The sequence below is a fragment of the Ochotona curzoniae genome, unplaced genomic scaffold (genome assembly GCF_017591425.1).
Source record: "Ochotona curzoniae isolate NIBS_2020 unplaced genomic scaffold, NIBS_Ocur_1.0 patch413, whole genome shotgun sequence".
NCBI classification, from domain to species: Eukaryota; Metazoa; Chordata; class Mammalia; order Lagomorpha; family Ochotonidae; genus Ochotona; species Ochotona curzoniae.
The window spans coordinates 10,321-33,866 of NW_024466988.1; the positions used below are offsets into that span (position 1 = coordinate 10,321).

Sequence of the window (23,546 nt, forward strand, 5' to 3'; positions counted from 1 at the left end):
CCTAGCACAGGAGGACAAGGCCAAGCATCCAGCTACTGTTTAAATAAATAGAACTCAAGGCAGGGAGTTGGGCTGCCGAGCGCCGGCCATCCCCTGTGGGTCCCAAAACCCGAGCCCCGGCCTCCTGCCCATTCAGCCAGCTCTCTGAGGAACTTGGTCAATGCAGTCTCCACAGTCTCTGCAGCCGGGAGCAGCTGCTCCAGATCTGGTTTAGCCTGGGGCTTCCGGCCAACCTGGCCAGGGCCCCTGGACCCCCTCGTACCAGGGCAGTGGGGAACCCAGTTGGGCCAGTCCCTCTACTCTTCCAGCGGCCTGGGTCTCCCTAGATCCAGGCCTTGCAACCAAGTGTCCATCTGTCCTTCAGGAGACAGCCTCAGCCTCAGGGGGCTTCCTCGTCCCCTCTGTCGCAGGGGGAAGGAAGGCAGGTGGGTGCAGGGCTCAGCCTGCCTGGTATGTAGGTTGCGTTCCATCCCGGTGGTCCCTAAAGTGGGGGACTCATTTTCTTCTGGTTTATGAGGTCCAGGTAAAGATCGGAGCGGAGGAAGCGAGGGTAGGAGTCCTTTTCCATGAGCCCAAAGATGCGCTTCTGGGCCAGGTCGAAGCAGCCCCGTGTGACACTCTGCAGGTTGTCCTTCGTGTGTTCCCGTGTGTAAGAGTCCAGGTTGACCTGCACAGGCAGAGGGGATGGGGTCAGGACTGTGACTCAGGCACTGCAGTCCTGGGGGCTGGTGCAGCCTCTCGCCTCCCGGCCTTGCCCTGCCACCTCGCCCCAGTTAGTGCCACCTGCAGGTTAGAGTCCCGGCTCCACCCCTTCCTGTCTCAAGGTGGCAGACTTCCCAGAGCCTGGAAACAACCAGCTGGGGTCTGGCTGCCCAGGGCTTTCCCAGCCCAGCAGTGCAGCTGCTGGTTTCAGGACCCTAAAGAGATTAGTGCAAAGCACTGGGCCTCGGCTGTCTGTGCGAGCCAGAAATGACCACACACCTCCCAGGGCTGTGAAAACCCAGGCTTCCCAATTTGCTGCTACAACCAGGGACTCGGAACACCACAAAACCAATTAGGTATGTTGTCACTGCCCCTAGCCCCGAAGGAATATAGCAAGGGCCTTACCCCTGATAGTGCCCCCTCGCCTCCCACCACCACCACCACCCCGAGTGACCAGCATCGGGGAGTCCCTCTGCCTCTTGCCCACCCTCTCCCCTTCTGAGTCGCTGGCTACCTCCCTTTGGCTGGGGCTCCACTGGTCAGTGGTGACTTGGAGGTAAGGGGCCCCCCTAGAGCCCTACCTCTTTGCACGCCTGGATGGCGATATATTCTGCAAAGATCTTCTTGGCTTTGGCTGCCATCTTGGACTGTGACTTGACCTTCTTGAAGTCCTCGCAGGCCAGCCAGAACTCCAGGTTCTCCTCGCTGAACTCCGTGCGAAGGAAGGCTTGGAAAACTGCTAACCCATCTGTGAGGAGAAGCCCAGCCCTGGGTAAGAGGTGTGGCCAGTCCCACCTGCCCTTAGCCCCTGCCCCCGGGGAAGAGCACAGGTGGAGAAGCAGTTAGACTATCGTGGCCCTGTGCTGGCCTCATTAGAGGACCGTGTGCGCCTCAGTATCCCAGGTGTCTCTTAAGAGTCCTGCAAAGGGCAGACAATAGGCACCCTGGGTTGGCTGCATGCCCTCAGTATGGGGAAATGTTTACTGCTATTCTGGGCCTGAACACACAGGTCCCAAATGGCCTCCAGCAAGCAAGGCCACCCCCACGGACAGCAAGGGGCTAGCAGCAGCCAGCCGCAAGGCCAGAGCAAGGGTATGTGGCCAGGGGCAGCAACACCTGCCTGGGCAGCAAAGAGGCAAGGCAGCCAGTGCTGGGCCACTCTATAGATCCGGACAGGAAGAAAAAAGAGCGAGCCCAGAACCCAGAGAGAAAACCAGCCAGGCCACCCCACTTACATTTGTGAAGTAGCAGCTTCTCCAAGGACTCGCTCCACTTGAGGGCTTCCTCTGAGGTGGGCCTGAGGGTGAGGGGATTCCATGAAGCAGGGGGCACTTACAGCCTTTTGTTAGCTGCCTGGGGTGGGGATGGGGGAGCACGGGCCGGGGGAAGTCCACATCCTTCATGGGGTGCTCACCACCTCCAGCCCCACCTGTGCCCTGGACCCTGGGGACTGGGCATGCTCCCTCAAGCCTCCAACTCTCCAAAGTGGAACCCAGCACATGCGGGGAGCCCCTTCTTTGTAGCCCAAGTGCCCAGCCCTGCTGCTCTTCAGGCGGGGGGGAGGAGGGGGGAGAGCAGGAAGGTCCCGGGGAGCCAGTGAGGACATACTTGAAAGACTTCATCATTTTGTCTGCTTTGCCCGCTGGCTGGGCCCCAGGCGACTCATTCCGCCTTCTGAAGATGCCCAGCTTGGTCTTCATGTCCTTGGCTCTGGGGGCAAAAGCAGAGAAAGCGCTTGGTGAGCCTGGCACCCCAGGCGGGGCGGGGGTGGAGAAGGGGGCCAAGGGCAGGGACCAGCCACCTACTCCTTCATGGTGTGTCGCCTCTGCAAGTTCCCGTTGCGGGTGAGGTACATGCCCCGCAGCATCTCTGTAGGGCCCCCAGCTTTGGGCCCCAGGACAGCTTGTCGGGAGCACCCCCTCTGGCTCCTGCTCCCCAGCCCGCTGTCTGAGCGGGTAGCTAGCGGTGTAAGTTGCGGTCTTGCAGACGCACGCTGGGAGCCTGCTCCGATGACTGGACTCCCAGGCAGGCTGGCTGGCTGGGGCCGGGACTCAGACGGGAGGAGCCAGGAAATGGGAGGGACCAGGAGGGGGAACCAAGAGGCAGCTGTGAAAGGGGCATGTGTCTGCACAGGACGGCTTCTGGGCCCCGCCTCCGGCCCCTAGCCAGACCCAGTTATTTGTCACCAGCCTCCATGGTTTCCATGGCAGCTGGCAATGGCGGGGGGTGGACAAGAGGAAGGGGGAGGGAAAAATAAAGTCAGCAAATTGCTGGGAGGGAGCAGAGGCTCTGCCCACCGGAGGGGGGCGGAGGAATGGACCAGCTATTTTTAACCAAGAACCATTTTTAGCCAGGCCACTCCCATTGCAGACAGCAGATTGCAGCTGCAGGGAAGCTGCCAGCGAGGAAGGGGTTAAATGCCCCAGACTCCAGTCACTGTCCCCCTGCAGTGGACACCGCCTAGAGGACACTCTGCTGGTAGTGGATAACTGTCTCTGAATCCTCAATCTACCACAGGTCTTCAAACTGTCAGGAGTTTTTAAGTTTGGATAATTTCCCAAAGCCAAATCCCATCCAGTTGCAAAGAACGTCACTCGAAAGTTTAATTACTTCATTTAGAACACATGTTTGGTTCGATGATTTTTGAATCAGAATAAATCGAATGAAGCATTTTAATAAATACGGTTTTTACTTTTTGTCTCCATTTGACAAAAGGTGGAAAATGCCAATGGAAACTGAGTTTAAACCGAAAATTCATTATTGAATCACAAGGCTAAGTGCCAAAGAATTTAGATCATGAACCCTTCAAATGCGTTGTGTATGCTTGTAGCTTTTGTAATTCGGAAGCCAATGACACTTCAAACAACACCAGCACCCCAGGGACACCTTATATAAGGGAAGTGGTACCAGTAGGACAAAGAGGAGGAGGAGGGAGAGGCTAGTTTCAATTCCAGCTCCAGCAGTTCCCTTGCTGTGTGTCCTTTGTCAGGCACCCTAACCTCTCTGTTTAGCTTGCTTGGCTGTCAAGCAGGGAAGCAAGTGGCACCATCTGTTGGGGCTGTTGCCAGGACTCAAGGAAAAAGCTCACATCAAAAAGCTTTCAGGCAGAGCCCAGCGCCCTAGCCTGGTGGCTAAATCTTCACCTTGTATGTGCCGGGATGCCATATGGGTGCCAGTTCGTGGGAAGAGGATCCCAGTGAACATCTGAGAAGCACTGACTCAATCTCTGTATTTTGGTGGGTACTGCGGGCTTCTAGACGCTCCCTGGAGGGCCTCGGGGCTGGGGCTATGAGAGGGCCTGAGGAGTACTCCCAAAACCTTGCTCCTGAGCACCTGCAACAAACCTCTAAAAGCATAACAAGACCTGAGCTGGACCAGAAGGGCTAGCAGCTGGGCTGGGCTAGTAGTAGCTGGGCTAGCAGCGCCCCCTTCTGGCCATATGCAAAACAGTTTGCACTCAAGAGCTCAAGAGCTCCAGGGGAAAGGAAAACTTCTAGAATAGTCAATGGAGTGTGTGTGTGTGGGGGGGGTGCTTTCTCAAGTCCTTGCCGGGCCCAAAAGCTGGGCGGGCGCCAGAGCAATCTGGCGAGTTGCCTGTGGTGCAGTGTGGCTTCCAGGCACTGAACCAGCAACTTGCATCTCTCAGAATGCTCAGGGGCCCAACAACCCCACCCTGGGGCCACTGTCTAATCTCGGTCCCAGTGTCTGGGGCTGCACAGCCCTTCTCCCTGCCAGTGTCCCTGGAGAAGAGAGAAGCCCTCGGACAGGGAAAGAGGGTGTTGGGAGCCTCCCCAATCACCAGCAGAGGGCACCATGCATCTGTCCAACGTACAGGTTTTTGCTTTTTCTCTTCCTGGAGGCTTCGTCGTCATCCCCACTCATCTGCAGAGAGAAGATAGACATGTGCAGTGAGCGGGAGGGCCTGGAACCCGACCACAAGAGGCACAGGGGCCATACTGCTCCTGCAGCCAGCCAGGTGCTCAGAGAATCCACCCTGGAAAGGACAAGTGAGGGAGGAAGACCCACCACTGGGAACCAGCCTCCAGCCTCAGGGGACCTCCTCAAGACCCATCTAGGACCCTGGCCTGTGGGGCAGAAGCCATGTGGCACAGCACTGTCATGCATCGGCAGTGGCAGCAGCAGGCAGGACGTCTGGACAGTCACTGTCCCTCTGCCTCTATTCCTTAACTTCTAAAAATGCAGTTAAGATGATTCACTTGGGGCTCAGGGCAGGACGTGCATCCTTCCATGGGTGGAGAGCACCTCTCCTGCCTTCATACTTCACACTTTGCATGGATCCCCAGTACCCTGTGGACAACAGCTAGACTCCATGCAATGACAGTGCATGCCATCTGAAGGTCTGGGGGAAAAAAAGGGCCAGGTTTCAAAATATCTATTTGTTTACTTGTCTTAAGCAGGTGGAGATGACAAAGAGGCCACCCATCTATTGCTTTACTCCCCAAATGCCCAGGATCTGGGAATCTCAATCCGGGGAGCCCCCATGGGTGGCAGAGAACTTGAACCCTTAAGCCATCATTGCGGCCACCCAGGGTATACATCAACGGGAAGCTTGGACTCGAACCCAGCACTCCAACATGGGATGCAGTCATCCAAAGCCGCAGCTTAAACACAAGGACAGATGCCCATCCCAGAAAGTTCCATTTACAAGTGTTCCAAGTCCCTCTGCTCTCTGCAGACAGCCGGCCCCTAGGCGCTCTCTGCAGCCCAGCCCAGCCCCTGGGCTTTCCCTGTAGTGGGTCTCTAAGTCCTGCAACCTGACCCAGCTCAACCTGACCCAGCTTGCAGCCCCACGGCAGACTTCCTCCACGCCTTCCAACCTAACAATGCCTTCAGGGGCCAACGGGAACTGCTCCTCTAGGTGCTTTCTGTGGCTCTCTTCCTCCCTTTGCTCCTAAGGACCCAACTTCAAGTAATACCTAGGCTTAGGGTGAGCAGTGCAAATGCCTTCTTCCCTGGAAAGCTCTCCTTGACCCCTGGAACAAAGGTGTGCCCCTTCACCTCTCTTGTGTCCCCACCACACCCACAATGGTTTGTTCCAAATTTGCCTTTGCTACTTGGCTGTGGATCCCCATGGGCAAGGTCTCTGTTGGTCGGCCAACAGTAAGAGTAAGTCAAATGCATTGATGGGCCAGATGCCTGGATTGCGCAGGGGAAGCAGACTTGGAGAGACAAATTATGAGACCACTACACTATTGATACAGAGGGCTGTAACTCCACAGCAGCCCACAGCTTCCACTCCGCCCCCTGCCCTGGCTGTGGTCAGTGCCTGGCTACCCTCTGGAAGAGCAGTCTCTCCTCCAGACCACTCCAATTGCTGCCATATTCTGCAGGCTGGCCCGCCTCCCTGGCTCGGCCTGAGCCCAGACGTCGTCCTCCAGGGCAGACCCAGGGCCCTGGCAATGCTACCCCAGCACAGGAGCCCAGAAAATATGCAGAGATGGTAGAAGATCCTGTGTCCTCAGACAGCACAGAAAGCTACCAGGGTTGGCACGGTTGACTCACCGTGACACCCACGCTCAGCGGACAGCAAGTGGAGCTAGTGGGGCACCCACCCAAGGATGGATAGATGAATGAAAGGACATACATAGAGGTAAATAGACAGATGCATGGTACCTTCTTTCATGGATCCATCTACAGGCCACACCCTGGAATGGGCATAACCCAGGTGCTCAGTCCTAGTAACTCCATTATGTGAAGAGGATCAGAGACGTTAAGTCATGTGGCCAAGGATGCCCAGCAAGGAAGCAACAGAGCAGGACTCCAGGTCTGAAGTCAAGGCCAGTGTTCCTCCACCAGAGGACACTGCTCCTCAGAGACAAGGACAGGGACAGTGTGGACATTTCTAAAGAAAGATTGGAGGATGGGGGCGGGGAAAGTGCCGCTCGCCTGAGAATGCTGCCACAGCGAAGTTATAAACACACATATGTGGACGTGCACATGGAGGCACACACCACCTGGGCGAGGCCTGCTCCAGTGACGCGAGATGTGTCCCAGGCTCTCGGCTTCCGGTTTTGTAGCAACAGCAAAATTCTGGCCATGGCCACCTTCTAAGTTGGGTGAGCGGTGTCCTGCTAGAAGATTCATCAGGATAAAGTCCCAGCCCCTGTGGCCCAGCCCTGTCCTCTGTAAAAGTGTGGTGTCCTTTGTCCAGGCGCCTGCAGCAGCTTAAAACCCCCACCCGTGGGAAAGTGCCTACAGGCACTCGGCTTCCTCCCATTCTAACCTCGGCTTCCGCACTTTATGGGCCCCACACAATGGGCCTGGGGGCCACTCCCGCCCTGCCCACCGGCCCCAGCCTAAGTTCTGCTGGGAAAACGGGCTCTTCCTTCTAAGGTTGGGAGCAGACCATCTTCAGCAGGTCCTGGCCCGAGCTGAAGCAGCCTGGGAGAATAGTCAGGCCGCAGGAATCCCCCCCTCTGGTAGCCAGGGGCGCCTGTGCACCAGGATGATGAGTGACCGAGAGGGAATGACTGAGTCTGGTTCGCAGCCCTAGGGACACGCCAGGTCTGCTAGGAGTTTGTCACCCCAGCCTTAGGAGCCAGAGGTGTTCAAGGTTCTCCCTGCCCATGGCATCTCTGAACATTCTCCTTCCACTGCTCCTCTCACTTGGTGCCCCTGGCTCACTGAAAGGCCATGGAGGGGAGCCCGGAAGCAGCCACCCGCCCCTCTTTAGGCAGAAGGCCCTGGAGCCTGTGGCCTCAGCCAGCACCGCCTCTCCAGGGACCCGGCACTCCTGGCCTCTCAGAATTATGATTAGAATCTTACCGTCATTACAACTATAATTACCACAGTGATGAGGGTGCAGATTCTAAACTGCGCGGCTTGGCATCCTGGCTCGTTCGTTAGCTAATTGCCCTCTGCTCAGCCACATGCCCTCTCTCTCTGTTTCAGTTGGAAATTAAAGCCACTCATGGCTGTGTCCCTGCCCCTGCTGTGCTCTACATATTTGAAGGCACTCGGCAGGTGCTAGCTGTTTCTGTAGTCAGACACTGAGGACTTGCCATATCTCACCTAACCCCTGCCCTCTTCCCCCACTCCACATCTGGGGCCCTGCCTGGATTCTCCCAGCTGGCTTGTGGCAGAGAATTCTGGGTCCCTCTCCAGAGCCGGGCCCTTGTGTGAGTGGGGTCCCAGTCCTCACCTGGCCACAGTGGCCACCAGCCATGCAGCAGCTGTCCTTAAAAGGGCAGACATGGAAGTAACTCCACTCTAGCTTTTAAAAAACCTGATGCTTAAAGGTCTTGAAGGTATTGGGGCTGGAAGGCATTTGGGAGTCCCCTTGTCTGACCCGACTGCCTCCTCCACCATTCCTATTCCCCAACTGTCAGAGTTTCTGGAGGTGGGGGAAGCAGAAAGCACCGCCAGGGAAGGGCTTCACTATTGGAGAATGGCCAGAAAAGACTGGGCTGGAATATTCCATGACAGCAGCCGGGGCCCTCCTGGGTTTCCCTGACTACCCAGCCCGCCCCCCCCCCCCACACTCACATTCTTAGTGCCTCTCCCAGGCTCCCCACCCCCATGCAGACCTGGGATTCCCCCGCTAGCCTCCAGGGGTCTGGCAGCAGGGGGAGCCAGGAGACAACCCAACTCAGCACCAAGGACCAGCCCCGCCTGGATGACTCCTGGTGACCTAGGGGGCTTCCTGGGGTTGAGCTCAGGGGACCGGGCAGAGCAACTCTAAGGCCTGTCTGGTGTCCAACACTCCGACTTGTGACAAGTCACTCAGGATACATAGCTCTGCCCCTGCTGACCGCCCACCCTGGTTCCTTGGCAGCATGAGGTGGGTAGGGCAGAGCCGCGGGGGTGTGCACCAAGTATGGCCAATGTCCAGCTCTGCTCGCTGAGTGGCCAGAGACAATCTTCCTCCCACTGCTGCAGGACCGCTGGTCCCGCCTTGTGACACCGTGCAGGCTGGCAGCTGGGCTGTCACCACGATGGCCCCTGCTCTCCCTGTTCCTCTGCTTCAGCAGCCTGAAGCACTGTGTGCCAGGCGCTGCCACAAACACCCCAGCCACGGCAGGTCACTTCCTTTTCCAGGTAACCTAGGAGGGAGGTACTCTGGCCACACCCTTTTCGCCAGCCAGGTGGCTGAGGCGCGGCGGGGTGTGGGGGGCAGTGGGAAGACACTTGCCCAGGGCCCACTGCTATGTGGGGGAGGCAACAAGGCCAAGAATTTGTCCTGTCCAGGCTTCCTCTGCTCTTGACAAAGGAGTATATCTTGGAGCAGGTGTTGTGGGGCAGGAGTTAAGCTGCCATGTGCAACATCCACATCACACAACAGAGGGTCTGGGATGAAGTGCCCAGCCTGTGTTTCTAATTGAGCTTCCTGCTACTGCCCACTGACAGGTGGCAGTGAAGGTCCAGCATTTGGGCCCCTGTCACCCGCATGGGACACCTGGATGGAGTTCCTGCCTCCTGGCTCGATTGCAGCTCATGTGGACATTGGGAGAATGAAGCAGTCTCCTTTCCTGGTCTCTTCCTTTGTTGCTCTGCCTTTCAAACAGATAAGCTTTTTTAAAAAAAAGTCTGGTTTCCTTGTTTAAAAAAAAAAAAAGGTTTCTTGGTGAAGCTGACAGCTTGGAGGGAGCAGGTGTGAATGACAAGGACTCTGGACCAGGTCAGGGGAAGTCACACAGAAGGGCGGCCGCCACAGAGCTAGAGGCGGCCTCTGAGGTCCCTGCCAGCTTCGCTGGCCACTCATGCCTGAGAAAGGAAGTGGCAGGCCAAGAGGCAGCAGGGGGGATGGGGGAGGGAGGGCGGTGGGAAGCTCGGTGGCCCAAAGGAGGAAGCGGAGACAGGAGGGGGCCCACTACTCTCCCAGGAGGCAGAAATATCTGTCCCAGAAACAAGAGCTGGGGAACTACACAGCAGTGCAACGGTGAATATGTGTAGACGTAGACTAGCAAGGGGCCGAGGCAGGGGAACAGAACTGTTGGAGTCCTGGGGTGGGGAGAGAGCCCTGGAGGCTCAAAGTAGGGTGGGGCCCTGGCCACAGCCACTTTCTAGAGGGCAGTGAAGCTGAGGCCTTGCCTGGCAGAAGGTTCCTGACTCCTCTGTAGCACCTGCCTCAAATGATGGCCTCAGAGGTGGCATTGAAATTTCACAGCCCCTTTCAGGAGCAGGTGTCCTCCCAAATGCCATGTCCGCCCCACTACTTGGTGGCTAAGACACCACAAAGGCTGCTCAGCCATGTTCCCACCCAGCAGGAAGTATGCCAGCACCAGGCCTGGAGCAAGGAATGGCAGCAGTGGCAAGGGTGGGTGTGGGAGTAGTGCTGGGCTTCTGCCATACCTGCTCTTTAGGGGGCTAGCACCTGCCTCAGCCTGTCTACTGTCAAACCTTCAAGGCCGCATGGCTGCGCAGCATTGGAGTAGGGGGCTGTCCCCTGGGCCCAGAACTTCTGATTGCTAGAGGGAGCTGCACCTGCTGGGCCCAACACCTTCATCAGCTCTGGCCTCACAACAGGTGTTCCAATACACACCTTGCCCCGGCCACCCTGCTGATGTAAGAGCAGGACCCACTCTGCCCCAGAGGGCCTGTGCCAGCATCCCTAACACTGACGGGCACCAGCCTCTTCCCACTTGTCCTCAACCATCCAGGGACACGAGTGCTGGTAACCCTCCCCTCTGCAGTCCCCTTTCCCAGGAAAGGCACCTAAGAAGCTAAGAAAGATGAGAAACTCGCCCAACACCACAGGGCTTAGTAAGGGATGGAGCCCACACTCCAAGCGGCTGGTGGGCTGCAGACCCCCACCGCTGCTCCCCAGCCACATAGCGCGCAGGCTCGGATCAGCCTCACACATTCCATGGCCTCTGATGCACAGGGCCTGGCACCCAGCAGGAAGGCCATCAACAGGCATCTATTTATAAAGACCTGCCCCAGGCACACAGCATGGCAGTGGCTAGGAGCTCTAGCTCTGGAACCAGATGCCGACTCCACAGCTCAGATTTATAAACTGTAACCAGGCTGGACAGAGTAAGGCAATCTCCCTGTACCTAAGTTTCCTTATTTGTTTTTTAAAAAAAAAGGCAAAGAAAAACTCTATAGCATGGGCTGCTGTGAAAATGAGTGGACAGAGTGCTTAGAAGGAACACCTGCCACTCTCCTTGCTATTGGCTGATGGGATTTTAGACTGGTTGGCCTGAACCAGAGCTAAACTGCAACTTAAAAAAAAAAATTTCCTCAGCTATTTTAAAATCCAAATGTGTGGTATCCTTGGCTAGGTCACACCTGTTCTGCTTTCTGTGGGGACCAGCAGTGGGATAGAGGCAAAACACACCATCTAGAATCCTAAAATGGTGGGTTTAAATCCAGGCTTTGCCCCCTTGGTCCCTCTAAACCTTGTTTTTTTCCTCCATCCAATGGGAAGAAGCTTCCTTGGTGAGGGGTTGGAAGGTACAGACCCCACAATCCTGGGCCCCTTGGCGTCCCTGTATCCCAGCCTTCTTACCTTCCTGTGCCCGGTGAAGAAGAGGGACAGATGGTGCATGGAACCACCATTGCGACCCAGCTCCTTCTTGAGGGTGCGGGGTGAAGGGATGGCCCAGGAGGACGTGGTGCCCTCACCATCCGAGCAGTGCAGGGTGGTGTCAGAGGAGAAGCAAGCCCCGCGAGCCTCCTGCAGCAGACTGCCCTCGCTGTGCGTCCGGCGCCGCAGCGAGTTCTGCACCCGCAGCGAGAGGCCACCCTCGGCACCCTGGCCCGTCTCGATCATGCTGCTGCGCTTGGTCCCGCTGCGTTCCCCGTAGTTGTCATCGCTGGTGTCCTCTTCCTCGTCCTCCTCACCCTCCTCGCCTTCCTCTCCATCTTCCACCTCCTCTGCATCCTCCTCCTCATCTGAGCTGCCCCCTTCGGCCCCTGCCCCCTGGCTGTAGGCGCTATCTAGCCGGACCTCCGGGATCACGAAGGCGGGCCTGGAGGTGGCAGGCGGGGTCCCAGGGGCTGCTGGTGGGTCCCCAGTGGCAGCTGCGACAGTGGCAGTGCTGGTGCTAGGGGTCTCCTCAGCAGGAGTCTCAGCAACTAGTGGGGCAAGGCTGGGAGGTGGGTCTTGGGGTGCAAGGTCCTGGGCAGGGGCTTCCTGGATTGCAGGGGCAGCTTTGCTGAGCAGAGGGTCCGGGCTGGGAGGAGGCTCCTGACCAACAGTCAGGTCATGGAGGGTTGTGGGGTCCTGGGCTGGCGGGGTGTCCTTGCTTGGTGAGATTTCCTGGCCCGGAGAGGGTTCTGTGCAGGTGGGTATGTCTCCGCTGGATGGGGACTCTGGACCAGGAGCAGGTGTCTGCCCCACAGATGGGTCCTGGCTGAGGGCTTGGTCTGGCTCCAGAGGAGGTTCCTGGCCATCCTCGCTGGGTGGGGAGGCCTCAGCAGCCGGCCCCTTGCCTTCAGCTGAGGACATCTCCCTCTTCGCATCTGCTTCTGCCTCAAACATCTGGGAAACAAAGCACACAAGAGAGGCTTAGAACCAAAAGTCCCCCCCGACAACGCTGCCTCCCTCTCCATCCCCACCCACCTCTCCCCTGCCCCGCACACGTGTAGTGACATCACAGCGGCCTGTAGGGAATCCTGCAGCCTCCACACCTGGAAGCCCATACCCCTTGGAAACACAAAGTCCTTGCAGCTCAGGTCAGCTCTATCAGCACCACAGTGACCACTTGGGGAAGGAGAGATTGTGGAACCTGCCAGATGGCCTGCTCCTGCTGTAGGTGCCAGGGAACCAGGAAGGAGGGACATGGCTGTTCCCGTTTTACAGAGAAGAGGACAGGGGTAACACTCTCTCTCTGAGTGAGAGAAGCCAGGCAGCTGGGAACCAGACGCAAACCAAACCTCCAGCCGGGACGTCACAAAGGGGCCGAGTCTCGAGCCCAGCCAAACGGAGTGTCTCCCAAACCAAGGTTTAAAAAAACTCCCGGTGAGTCACTCAAGAAAGAATTCACTCTAAATGTCAACTGTCTTTTTTTTTTTTTTTTCTGAGACTGGAAACTGGAATGAAACCAGAACTTTAAAATCCTGCCCACACCTGGACTAACCTAGACGTCACAGACACATGGAACCTCCCCCTGTAGGATCATCCACCCACGCATTTCTAAACTGTTTGGGGGAAAACTTCAAGAATTCTACAAAAAAAGCAAAGCATTTCCTGCTTCCCCACAGTCCTGGTGGCCCGGTGGGGAAGGTAGTGGTGGTATGGGAGGGGGTTGCAGGCTCCCAGTGGCAGGTTTTACTTATGGAAGAAACCCAGGGTCGCCCCCAACCCCATCACAGTGGAAGGCCCTGGGACAGTGGAGCCAACACTACTCGGAGCCCTAAAGGACTTTCCATCCTTCAGGAAGATGCAGCCACTTGGAACTAATGGTGGGGAAGAGCTACACACACTTCTGAGAAGTGATGCATGGGGGTGTGACCTGTGTGTGCAGAGATAAACACACACACACGCACTTGAAGTACATGCAGAATACAGGTCAAGAGCTCCTGCTTGTGGAGACTAGGCACATCCACTTGATGGATGGGAAAACTGAGCCCCCTCCTACCCCAGCAGTGACTTAGCCACCCTGAGGTCAAAAGGCCATGCCGGAAGCTGAGGTCGTTGAGGAGCCTGAAGCCGCAGCCAGGCCTCACAGCTGGGAGTAGGTGACCCAGCCGAGTGGTTCAGGGCAGATGGAGGGTGCTATGCACATGTCGGGGGCCACCCTGGCACCTGGGAACCCCAGGGCAGATGTGAAACAGCGTGGGTAGGAGCCAAGGCCCAGGAGTGTGAAAGTGAAAGTGGAGCTGGGCCAAGGAGGAAGTGCTGGAAGCCCCAGACCTCAGACAGCTGGGCTCCTGAACGACCTGGCCGAGGTCAGCAAGGACACATGCTGGGCTCTGGTTCCCAGGCTCGAGACAAGTGCCCACTGACCCTGTGGCTCTCCAGCTCTGGGCCTCCCCCTGTAACTGGGAGGGGATCACCAAGGAAAGCCTCAGACCCCCGTAATCACAGACCTGAAACATGAGCAGCATAGATGGGGAGGCCAGGGTCCTGAGCGGCCCAGGGACCAGCGGGGCTGGGTGGAGCCAGTCATTAACCCTCCTGGCCTCAAAGTCTCCACCTCCAAAATGGGACAATACAAAGCTCTTAGAAGTGACAGTGGTGGAGGTGACAGCCACAGCCATGTTAAAAATGGATGCTAGAGAGATGCTCTGAAGTGGTGAAAGACCTCAAATCGTGGCACATCTTCCCCATACCCCTCACCCCCACCGGAAGCAACACTGTGCTAAACTCCCAGGCTCACAGACTGTCATGCCTAATGCAGAGTCCTCAGCTGGAACTGCAGGCCTGGGCTCCAGTACCCTTGGGATGCTCTCAGGTGGGGAGAGACCACCCCCTCACCCCCACTGAACAGGTAGGAAGATGGACAGCCCACTTGGCTGGCGACCCAGGGATCTGCCCAAAACTGCCCAGTGCAGTGAGTCCACGGGCTGATCGGGCTGATCGGATCTCAGGCCCTGAGGTCAGGTAAGTCCTGCCGCTTGCCCACCACACCCTCTGCCTCCAACCCCAACCCTGCGAATGGAGAGCATTCTCCCCTCCCCAGTAAACTCAACCAGCCCTGCAGCCAGCTCCCCAACAGGGCAGATCCCCACCTGCCTGCAGAAGGACAGAAGGAAGTCAGCCGCAGCTGGGCACCCAGGAGGCCTGAAACAAACTGACTTGGGGAACACACTGCAAGGGGAGCAGGCCACATTTCCCCTTTCCTGGGCAGTGAGGGTGGGGCCCAGGCCCCTCCCAGCAGCCCTCTTAGCCCCCCGGGGAAAGTGCAGTGCAGCCCCAAAACCAGAAATGCAAGTCAGCCTGCCTGGGCCAACCCTGCCCCAAAGGCAGCCAAACCAAACAGCCAGGAGAGGAAGTGCTGCTCAGCAGGTACCTCCCCCACCTCCCCCCACCCCGCTCCCACACGCAGACCCAGAAACCACCAGACCTGCAGGGCTGTCTGGGTGCCCAGCTGCATCGGGCTGCACAAGTGGAGTTTGGCCCCAAATAGGACCACTTTCTGGCTCTGCAACTCCAATGGGGTCTCCTGGCTTCCTCATCCGGAGCACAGCCCAGGGAGAGCACACCAGACTCCCAGGATGTGGTACCACAATGGTTGTTGGGAGTCTTATTAGGAGTGGGGACACTGAGGCCCCAGGCAGGTGGTGGGGAGTGGGAGGAGGTAGATTACCTAAGAAAGCAGAGGCTACTGCAGGAGTCAGATGCATTCTCCTCTCCCATCCCCAGGGACCTTTGACCCTCAAGCATAGGGGAACTGGAGCAGGCCACCAGCACCGCACAGCCCTCATCATGAGAATTAGAGCATGGGATCCCAGGTATGGCAGTGTGAGCAGCAGCTACCCTGGCAGATGTTGGGAAGCCAGTGCTAGAAGAGGAACAGCAGAGCCAGGGGTACCAAGTGCAGGGGAGAGATGAGGGTGAGGTTCCAGAATCATGGCAAGTATGGACTGGGCAACAGGAACAGAATAGGAGTTGTGCTATGGCAAGTCTGCCAAGAGCTGGACACATGGGGCAGTGGGGTGAGGGTCATTGGGGTGTGTGTATGTATATACGCGTGCACATGCTCATGCAGATTCGGTCATTCGCAGGCCCCAAGGCAGGCACTGGTGTCACGCACAATCTATACCCTAGGTTAAGAACAAAGATTAGATGACTGGTCTGCAGGTGGGCTCTGGTGGAAGTGGTGCTGACAGTGAGGGCACCCAGCTGAGCTGCAGCTGCCATAGGCTGGGGTCGCAAGCATTTAGCCAGAACATTTCGGGGAGAGGCCAGCCTGCTACCCCAAGAATGCCGCCACTGCTACCACCCACCCTCCCTCGCCCTTCACTTGTTTGGCTTGGCGGGAGCGGGGTTAATGTTGTGCAGGTCTCGCCTGCTGGAAGCACACAGGAAATGAACCAGGCCCTCTAAGTGGAGCTGCTGTTTAGGATCTAATCAAATCCTCTCCCAAATCCAATCCAGAGCTCAGCACTGGCTAGGGCAGGCTGGAACGACCGATGCCCAGAGTTTGCGTTCCTACCAGCTGGGATCCTGCACCCCGATTCAGAGGTGCCGGTGGGTGCTGGAAATGACTTGCCCAGTGTCACACAGGCAGCAACTGTGCGGTGCTGGCCCTGCTGGCTGCTACAACAACCTGCAGCTCTCTCTCTTCGTCTGATGATTCATCAGCTGCATTGCTGGTGCCGGCTTTAGCCTCAGTATCTGCCCTCCAGAACCACTTCCTGCACCAGGGGCAGGGATGGAGATGGCGGGGCAGGGGTCAACCAGGGTTTGCAGGTTTCAGGGTGGCCCTTGGCCCCTGGGGATTCTACAGAAAGATTACAGGACATAGAGCCAGGAAGCCAGGCTGGTAGTTCACCTGGCATTTGCTTGTTTGTAGATCACTTGGCTATTTCCTGCCAAGAAGACACCTCCTGCTCAGCAGGACCAGTAAAGCAGAGAACCAAGCCTGCAAGGGGCAGGTATGTGCTTTGTGGACAAGAAAGCCACTTGAGAAAGTGGCAAGGCACTCCTGGCTGGTGCTCGGCCTCCAAGCTCCACTTCTATGCTCAGGGTTGTTCCTTGCAGCTTAGGGCATGCTGGGTCACCAGCTTCTGGGCCCTGGCTCCATGTTGACTTCCAGGAAGTCAGCCTCCCTGGCCCAGCCTCCACCCAGCTCTCCTCCAGCCTCGGCCACCACCTTAGAGACCTACTAGACTGATGTCTTTCCTGCCTCCCACCCCAACAGCACAGTTAGAGCAGAGTCTGGGAAGGTGCAGGGCTCTGGCACCAAGCCCACTTCACACTTATGGGCCGGAGGGGCCGGGGCTTAACCTTCGGTGCCTACTTTCCTTAGCGCTAACATGGGATGGACAACACCCCCCTCAGAGTTTATTAAAGGAACAAAGGAGCTAGGGTACATTCGGAGCTCTGCAGTGCTGGCACCTGTAAGCATGCATGGCCAACCTGGTACATCTTGGCTTTAACATCTCCCTGGTTTCCTCTGACCCATCTGCTGACCCCTGCCCTCTGTCACAGGCTTTACAGCCTGCCCTTCAAGACCTGCTCCAGACACCTCCCACCTCACCCCTGCATGCACCTATCCCAGTCTACTGACACCCTCTGCATCATCTAGCTGTGGGTCCCTCCAGTCTCCACTGCCAGCCAGCTCCAGCAGACAAGCATTCACTCAGCAAATCTTCACAGAATAGCCATGTACCCCAACAATGTCCTAGGCTTAGCGGGTGCTGCAGGAAATAGGAAAGACAGGATCCCTGCCTGCATGTTGCCTACAGGATGGAAGGAACGAACACACTTGAATCAAGTTGCCACCCACATAAGTGATGGGGTGAATACAAACCATGATCTCTAACGTCAAGGAAACCCCAAGATGCTGTGAGACAGAAAGGGTGGCATGTGTTGGGAACAGCCACCATGTGGAACAACACAGACACTGAAACAACAGACTCCCTGGCCATGGAGGGCACACGGGGGCAGCACAGACAAATGCCCCATACCAGGAAGGGACATGAGCGTGCGGGTGGAATGGACAGCACAGAGCTGGATATACCTGCTAGGTGTTCCCTTAGTACTCTCATTCCTGTGTCCGATGCCTCCATGGTCGCCCAAGCCTGGCACTGGTGTTTCATTCTCTCTTCCTCTCCCTTGGCCACCGAAGCCCTGGTCCATCACCAAATCCTCCTCATTGGCCACTGTAAAGTCGTAGGCACTCCCCTGCTGACCAGGCTGAATGTGCTGGGGGACAGAGTCTACGCCAGAACTCTGTATTCTCTGCTGTATTTCCAGAACACCTCTAGAAATCAAAATGAACTGAGCCCTCTCATCAAGTTCACTGCCACAACTGCCCTGCAGATGATCCTCCTCTCCCATTCAGACGACACTGATCCCCTTGGGCTGGTCCAAACCCACCCTAGTGGTTCTCTATGCAATGCCAGTGTCAGGAGAAGCTTCCAACTGCAAACCTGATCACTCCCATGCCTTAGACCTGGATATGCCTCCCGGTATGTTGGGTCAAAAGCAAATCCGGCATCCCTGGGAAACTCCTGGTGGGTCCATCTCTCTCTCCAGCTTCACATCTGACTACTCTTCTCCTTTAGTATTTGATGAGGTATAAATGGATGAATAAATGAGCAATTCAGCAAATATCAAACAATTCCCTGGACTTCCCCTTCTCAAAACGTAGCCTGTGAACCATGAGTGCAGTCTCCGCAGACAGTTGGACAAAACACAGACTCTCAAACTACACTTACCAGAGCAGAAACTGCACTTCCACAAGAAACTGGATAATTCTAGGGAGCATGCAGGTAACCATGGCCTGCGAAAGGGAGGTGATAACACCCAAGGTCACGCAACAGGATCACAACTAGAATGCTGCCCAGGACCCAGACGGGGCTATCTCCCCTCATACACACTACACCCTCTGTACCAGGAAGCTCACACATACAAGAGGCACCACCTTAGGGCAGGATGGAGCACCACAGGGCCCTCCTCATTCCTGCTCCCAATAAACAGAGGCCTGGCTGCAGGAGTAGAGGGAGGACAGATGAGGGGGTGATATAACCACAGGCCAAAACTTTGTCCCCCTAAAGCATTTCCCAGCTCCTAGGTCTATCGGGGTCTCACTGTACCACACTGGGTAGGACTGTACAACATTCTGTTGAAAGCAATCCCAACACCCAGTGAGATCTCCTGCCCTAGTTCAAAAAGTGTGGGGAGAAGGCAACACTTTGGGTGGCAGAATCCTAGAAGTGAGGTGACAGGAGGTCCCTCTTAGAACCCACTTCCCTCACCCACCCCCGTTCTCATCCCTGCCACCTGACAAGTCCAGGCCAGAAGGACTGGCCCCTGGAGGCCCGCTGGAGATACCTCATTACTCAGTAGGGGGCCCCCAAGGCCAGGGTTCTGGGAACATGCAGCCCCTGCCAGGTCCCTTCTCCCAAGGTCTTGATCAACAGGTCTTTAATGGTGTTGAAGAGGCCAAGAGAGCAGTTTCACAATCGAGGCCCACACCACACAGCACCCAAAGACCCTTCTTCTCCAGCTCTTTTGTCTGAAACACAGTAAGGTCACAGCAGGGGTGTGTGCAACCTCTGCCTTGGATAACTGATGTTTCATCAGGCTCCTGGGCCTCTCCTGCCCCAGGATTGAGTGATTGGCTCAGGCACCAGTTCACATGTAGGCTCCACCCTATGCCCCTCTTAACCTCCTCCACTGCCTGGCCCAGACACACCCACTTCCTGCTTGATGCCTCTCCCACCCTCACCCCACCCTGTGAGCCCTATTGAGCTGCTCCCTCTAGGACCCTACTGGAGGGCTCTGCCTTCTCCTGCAGCCCTGGTTTGCAGTGCTCCTGGGGTCCTGGAGGCAGGCCCTGCCTTAACTCTCAGGACTGTATGCAGAATTACTCGTATTGTCTATGGGGTTCCAGCCACAGACTCGGGCCTGTGCCAGGTGCTGAGGCCAAAGAGCAGCAGGGCACATTCCCTACCTGGAAGGCACCAAGGGAACAACGTGCAGGAAAATGGCCAGGCCCCTCTCACACACCAGGGGCCACCAGAAGCACGGAGGCAGCAGGAAAAGAGGTTCTTGCAGGGAGGGAGAGAGGTTAGGCAGGTGATGGGACAGGACACTGCAGGCTGCAGGGATATGGGAGAGCAGACAGGTGCTTCGGGCAGCAGGAGTATGGGTAGGTTATGGAATGTGAACTCTACCCTGAAAGCTGTGATTACTTAGTGCCTCAGGGCCAGGAAAGGTGGTTCTGGGGATGGCCAAGACACTCAAAGTTGGGAGCAGGGGCAGGGGGGCAACTAACTGTGCACCTCCTACACACCCAGCTTGACACAGGACGTGAAAAAGCTCTGGGATACGCATATTGTGGAAAAAAATGAAACCACATGAGTTTCAAAGATAAACTTATGCTTTAATTTCATTTTCTACAAATGTTCTGAAGTTCCCTTGTATGCGCTCTCACTTCTGACTACCCTGGGAGGGTTAGGATTACCAGTTCCATTTTGCAAATAAGGAAACTGGGGTCCAGAGAGGTTAAGTAACTGATGCAAAACTGAAAACCAAAGAAACAGAGGAAACTATGTCAGGGGTGAGGGAGCGGCAAGACAGGGACCTATCCTAAGCCTGCCCAGGGCCACAAGCACAGGGCAGCCAGGGCTACAGAGGAAGCAAAGAGCTAGCACATCGTGGGAGCATCCTATGGGTGCTCACAGGTACAGGCAGGAAACAGCTGGGGAAGCAGAGATGTTAGGGAAATGAGATGGTGCAGGCGCATGCACACTGGGAATAAGGAGTCAGTACTGAAACCAGCCACAGTTGGGCCAGACTCCAAAGCCTTGCTCTTGCCACTAGCCCAGAGCCTCCTTCCCTGCCTTCCTCACTTTCTTTCTCCCTCCATTGGTCCTTCAAAACACCTGAGCACCTCCCTGGAGCAGGCACTGAGCCAGACACTGCAGACTGCTAAGCAGCAGCGGGCAGCCGCAGGTGCAGGGATCCTGCTCTTACTCCAAAGGGCTGGAGATCAGGTGGCAGGAAACTGGTTCACCAAACTTCAGCCACCTGGCAGCTCTCCCAAACTGTCCCTACCATGGAACACTTTCAGGAGGAGAGGAGCAGAGCACGGGACTTCTCTGTAATGTTCCAAAGGAGGCTGACCAAGCAGAACGCTCTGCTGTGCTGGGAACATACTAGGGAAGATCCCAGGGTTCCTCCATGAGTGACCACTGGAGTAGCCATATAGACACAGGATCTGGCACAGTCCTATGGGTGAAGGTCACCATCTGAGGCCCCAGCCACACTGCTGCCTTCACTGCCTCCCTAAGCAGACACACCTGTCTGCTGAGGCTGGTACTGGGCTTGGGTGTGGCTGGGTTCACTCCAGCTCATCCTCCTGCCATCTCTCTGTCATGGGATCTCCTGGCACCCTGCTGGGTCCTGCTGACCATATCCAGTTCTAAAACCCTCCCATCCCTCCAGGGCAATGTCAGCCCCTTGCTGACCTTTCCATTGCTGTTTCTCCTCTTCTCCCTCCAACCAGTCTGACCCATCTGTAGTTCTCCAAATATACTCACCTCTCAGGTTTACCTGTGCTCTTGCTGTCCTACCTTCCCAGAACACCCTCCTCCTTCTCCTCCTCCTCCCTCCAGCTCCCTGGAGAGCCCCTGTCCTCAGTCTTCAGATCTCCAGCTCACCTACCAGTGCACTTGCCCTTTGTCCTTACCCTACAGTGAGAAAGGATGACCTTTTTAATCAATTGACCGCCCAGCCAAACAAAATGAGTCTTGGCCTCTATATCACACCATGCACAAACTCTATTTCAAGTGTATTTTATATCTAAATATGCAACACAAAACAATAACACTTCCAGGAGGTAACATAAGAGAATACACCTTGATAGCCTTGAAGTAGGCAAAGAAATGAGACTCAGTAAACACTCTCTGTAAAAGAAAAAATTAACAAATTGGATTGCCTGAAAATTAAGAACTCCGGTTCTTCAAATATTATCTGGAAAGAATGAAAAGGCAATCCCAGAGAGAGAGAAGACATTTGCAATGTTTATCCAACAATGAACACATATCCAGAATATTTTTACACTTCTACAAATCAATCAGAAAAAAGAATGTTCAGTAAGAATATGGAAAAGATTCTAACAGGCACTTTGCACAAAAAAGATCTTTCAAAGGCCAATCAACATATGAAAAGGTACTCAACCTCATTAGTCATCAAAGAAATGCAGCTTGAAGCCACAATCAGATATCATGGTATCTAATGTCATTAATGTTGGTAAGAACTCAGGGCATCCGGCACTCCAGCACAAGGCTCCAAAGAGGGTGGACTGGTGTCACACTTCGGAAAATTATATGATGGTATCTACTATGGCTAATTATATACAACCTTATGACTCAGCAGTTGCAAACCTTGGGTATTTACCCAACAGAAAGCACATGCAGTAAATCAAAAGACTCAGGCAGGAATGTTCACAGCAGCACCACTCATTACAGCCTTGCACTGGAAACAACCCAAACACTCACCAACATAGAACGGTAGAATAAACACTGTGGCATGGTCACACAATGAAATATCATACAGCAATGAGAACAAGCAAAACAAAACTGGGTGCAATCACACTGATGAATCTCACTGTCAAAATGCTGACAAATAGAAGTCACCAGAAAACATAACACACACACACACACACCTCTCTCTCTCTCTCTCTCTCTCTCTCTCTCTCTCTCTCTCTCTCTCTCAGGAACAGGTACAGTGGTACTCAGGTTAAACTGCAGTATGAGATGCCTCCATCCCATATAGGTGTGCCTGTAATTAAGTCTTGCATCAATTTCTGATCCAGCTTCCTGGTAGTACACCTGGGAGGCAAGAGATGATGGTTCAAGTACCTAGGACCGTGTCACCCACGTGGGAGACCTGGACAGAGGTCCTGGCTCCTGACTTCAGCTTAACCCAGCCTGGCTGTTGGCAGGCATTGCAGCAATGGACCAACAGATGGAAAATTTCTTGTTTTCACTCATTTTCTTCAAATCTTTCAAATAAACAATTTAAAAAAATTTTTAAATAACCCATATTCAGTGGTTCTGTTTATACAAAGAAAGGCAACGTTAATCAATGCAAGAATCAAGACAGAAGTAACCTTTGAGGTTTTTGGAATACTAAAAAGTTTTATTATAATTACTTGTTTTTATTTTGAAAGGTAGAAAAACAGAAATAGAAAATCTTCCATCTGCTGGTTCACCCCTCCACCCCAAATACTCACAGCAGCCAGGGCTACAGCAGGCCTATTATGCCAGGATCCCAGAACTCATCCAGGTTTCCTATGTGGGTAGCAGGGACCCAAGAATTTGACCCTTCCTCATTGCTATCACCAAGGGTGTGCATTCACAGGAAGCTGGGCTTGGAAGCAGAGCTGGGGCTTGTGCTTGTTTCACCTCTTTACCTGGATGGAGTTACTTAGGTACCTGAGTTTGCTGAAAATCCCGCAGCTGTGCTGCCTTTCCTGACACTCCTGAATATGCACTAGACTTCTATTTGAAAACTGATTCGAAAGACACATGGAAATCTCACCCCAGTAGCTCCTCCGGCATTCCCTGGGCTGAGGCAGTGGCTCTTTGCTACACCTTTCCTGCACACCTTTCACAGCTTGCAAGAAGCACACTAACTCCCATTTGCCAAACATCCTCTCTGTGTCAGACTCTGAGCCAAATACTTCCCTGATGTCATCACGCTCAGCAGTCTCCAGTGAAGCTAGGTGCTAGCCTAGGTCTTCCCACCGCTTTACTGCTTGCAGGACCTGGGGCCAATGTGCACAGAGCATGTCTCTGTACTTTACACATACCATCTCATTGAACTGCAGGGACTTGGATTACTGCCCTTGGAAATAGAGGCAGCAGACTAGAGTATCTTATTTAGGGAGCTGCTGTACAGTAAGAGCCCATGTCCCTATACAGCACATCAAATGGCTTCCCTAGACAAGGAGGCACATGTGGCTACGCACACACACAAATGATTTCTATGCCCAGGCAGGTGGACATGTCTGCACCTCAGATACATAAACCAGAACCGAGACCTGCTCCTTTAACTTGCATTTGTGTACACAACCAGGTTCAACCCCACTTCCTCCAGGAAGTTTTCCTGTGGCACCTGGACTCCTTCGAATGCTTCCCTCCCCAAGGTTCCCACAGCCAAGCAGTGCCTGTGTGTCAAAGCTGTATGACTTCTGTCTATTACCTGCCCATCACTGACACTGAGGACCAGAGCTTTAGAGACTGGTACTGGTAAA

The 23,546-nt window shown here is 55.2% G+C and overlaps 1 protein-coding gene across 6 annotated transcripts in view; it reads right to left on the reverse strand.

The window, feature by feature from the left end:
* Nucleotides 1–453: 453 nt before the first annotated feature.
* LOC121167650 (regulator of G-protein signaling 3-like) overlaps nt 454–23,546 on the reverse strand; it is an 84,312-nt gene continuing 61,219 nt past the window's right edge. For 4 of the 6 annotated variants that reach the window (XM_040997189.1, XM_040997191.1, XM_040997190.1 and 1 more), the window contains 6 exons: nt 11,174–12,148; nt 4,535–4,584; nt 2,311–2,412; nt 1,938–1,999; nt 1,284–1,450; nt 454–667 (listed from right to left, as the gene is read on the reverse strand). In XM_040997189.1, coding sequence (XP_040853123.1) covers nt 482–667; nt 1,284–1,450; nt 1,938–1,999; nt 2,311–2,412; nt 4,535–4,584; nt 11,174–12,148 — 1,542 coding nt within the window. In that variant the 3' untranslated portion in view covers nt 454–481. Of the gene's footprint in view, nt 668–1,283; nt 1,451–1,937; nt 2,000–2,310; nt 2,413–2,507; nt 2,843–4,534; nt 4,585–11,173; nt 12,149–14,340; nt 14,589–23,546 lie in introns of those variants that run through there. The other 2 variants (XM_040997194.1, XM_040997197.1) reach the window with 2 other exon arrangements.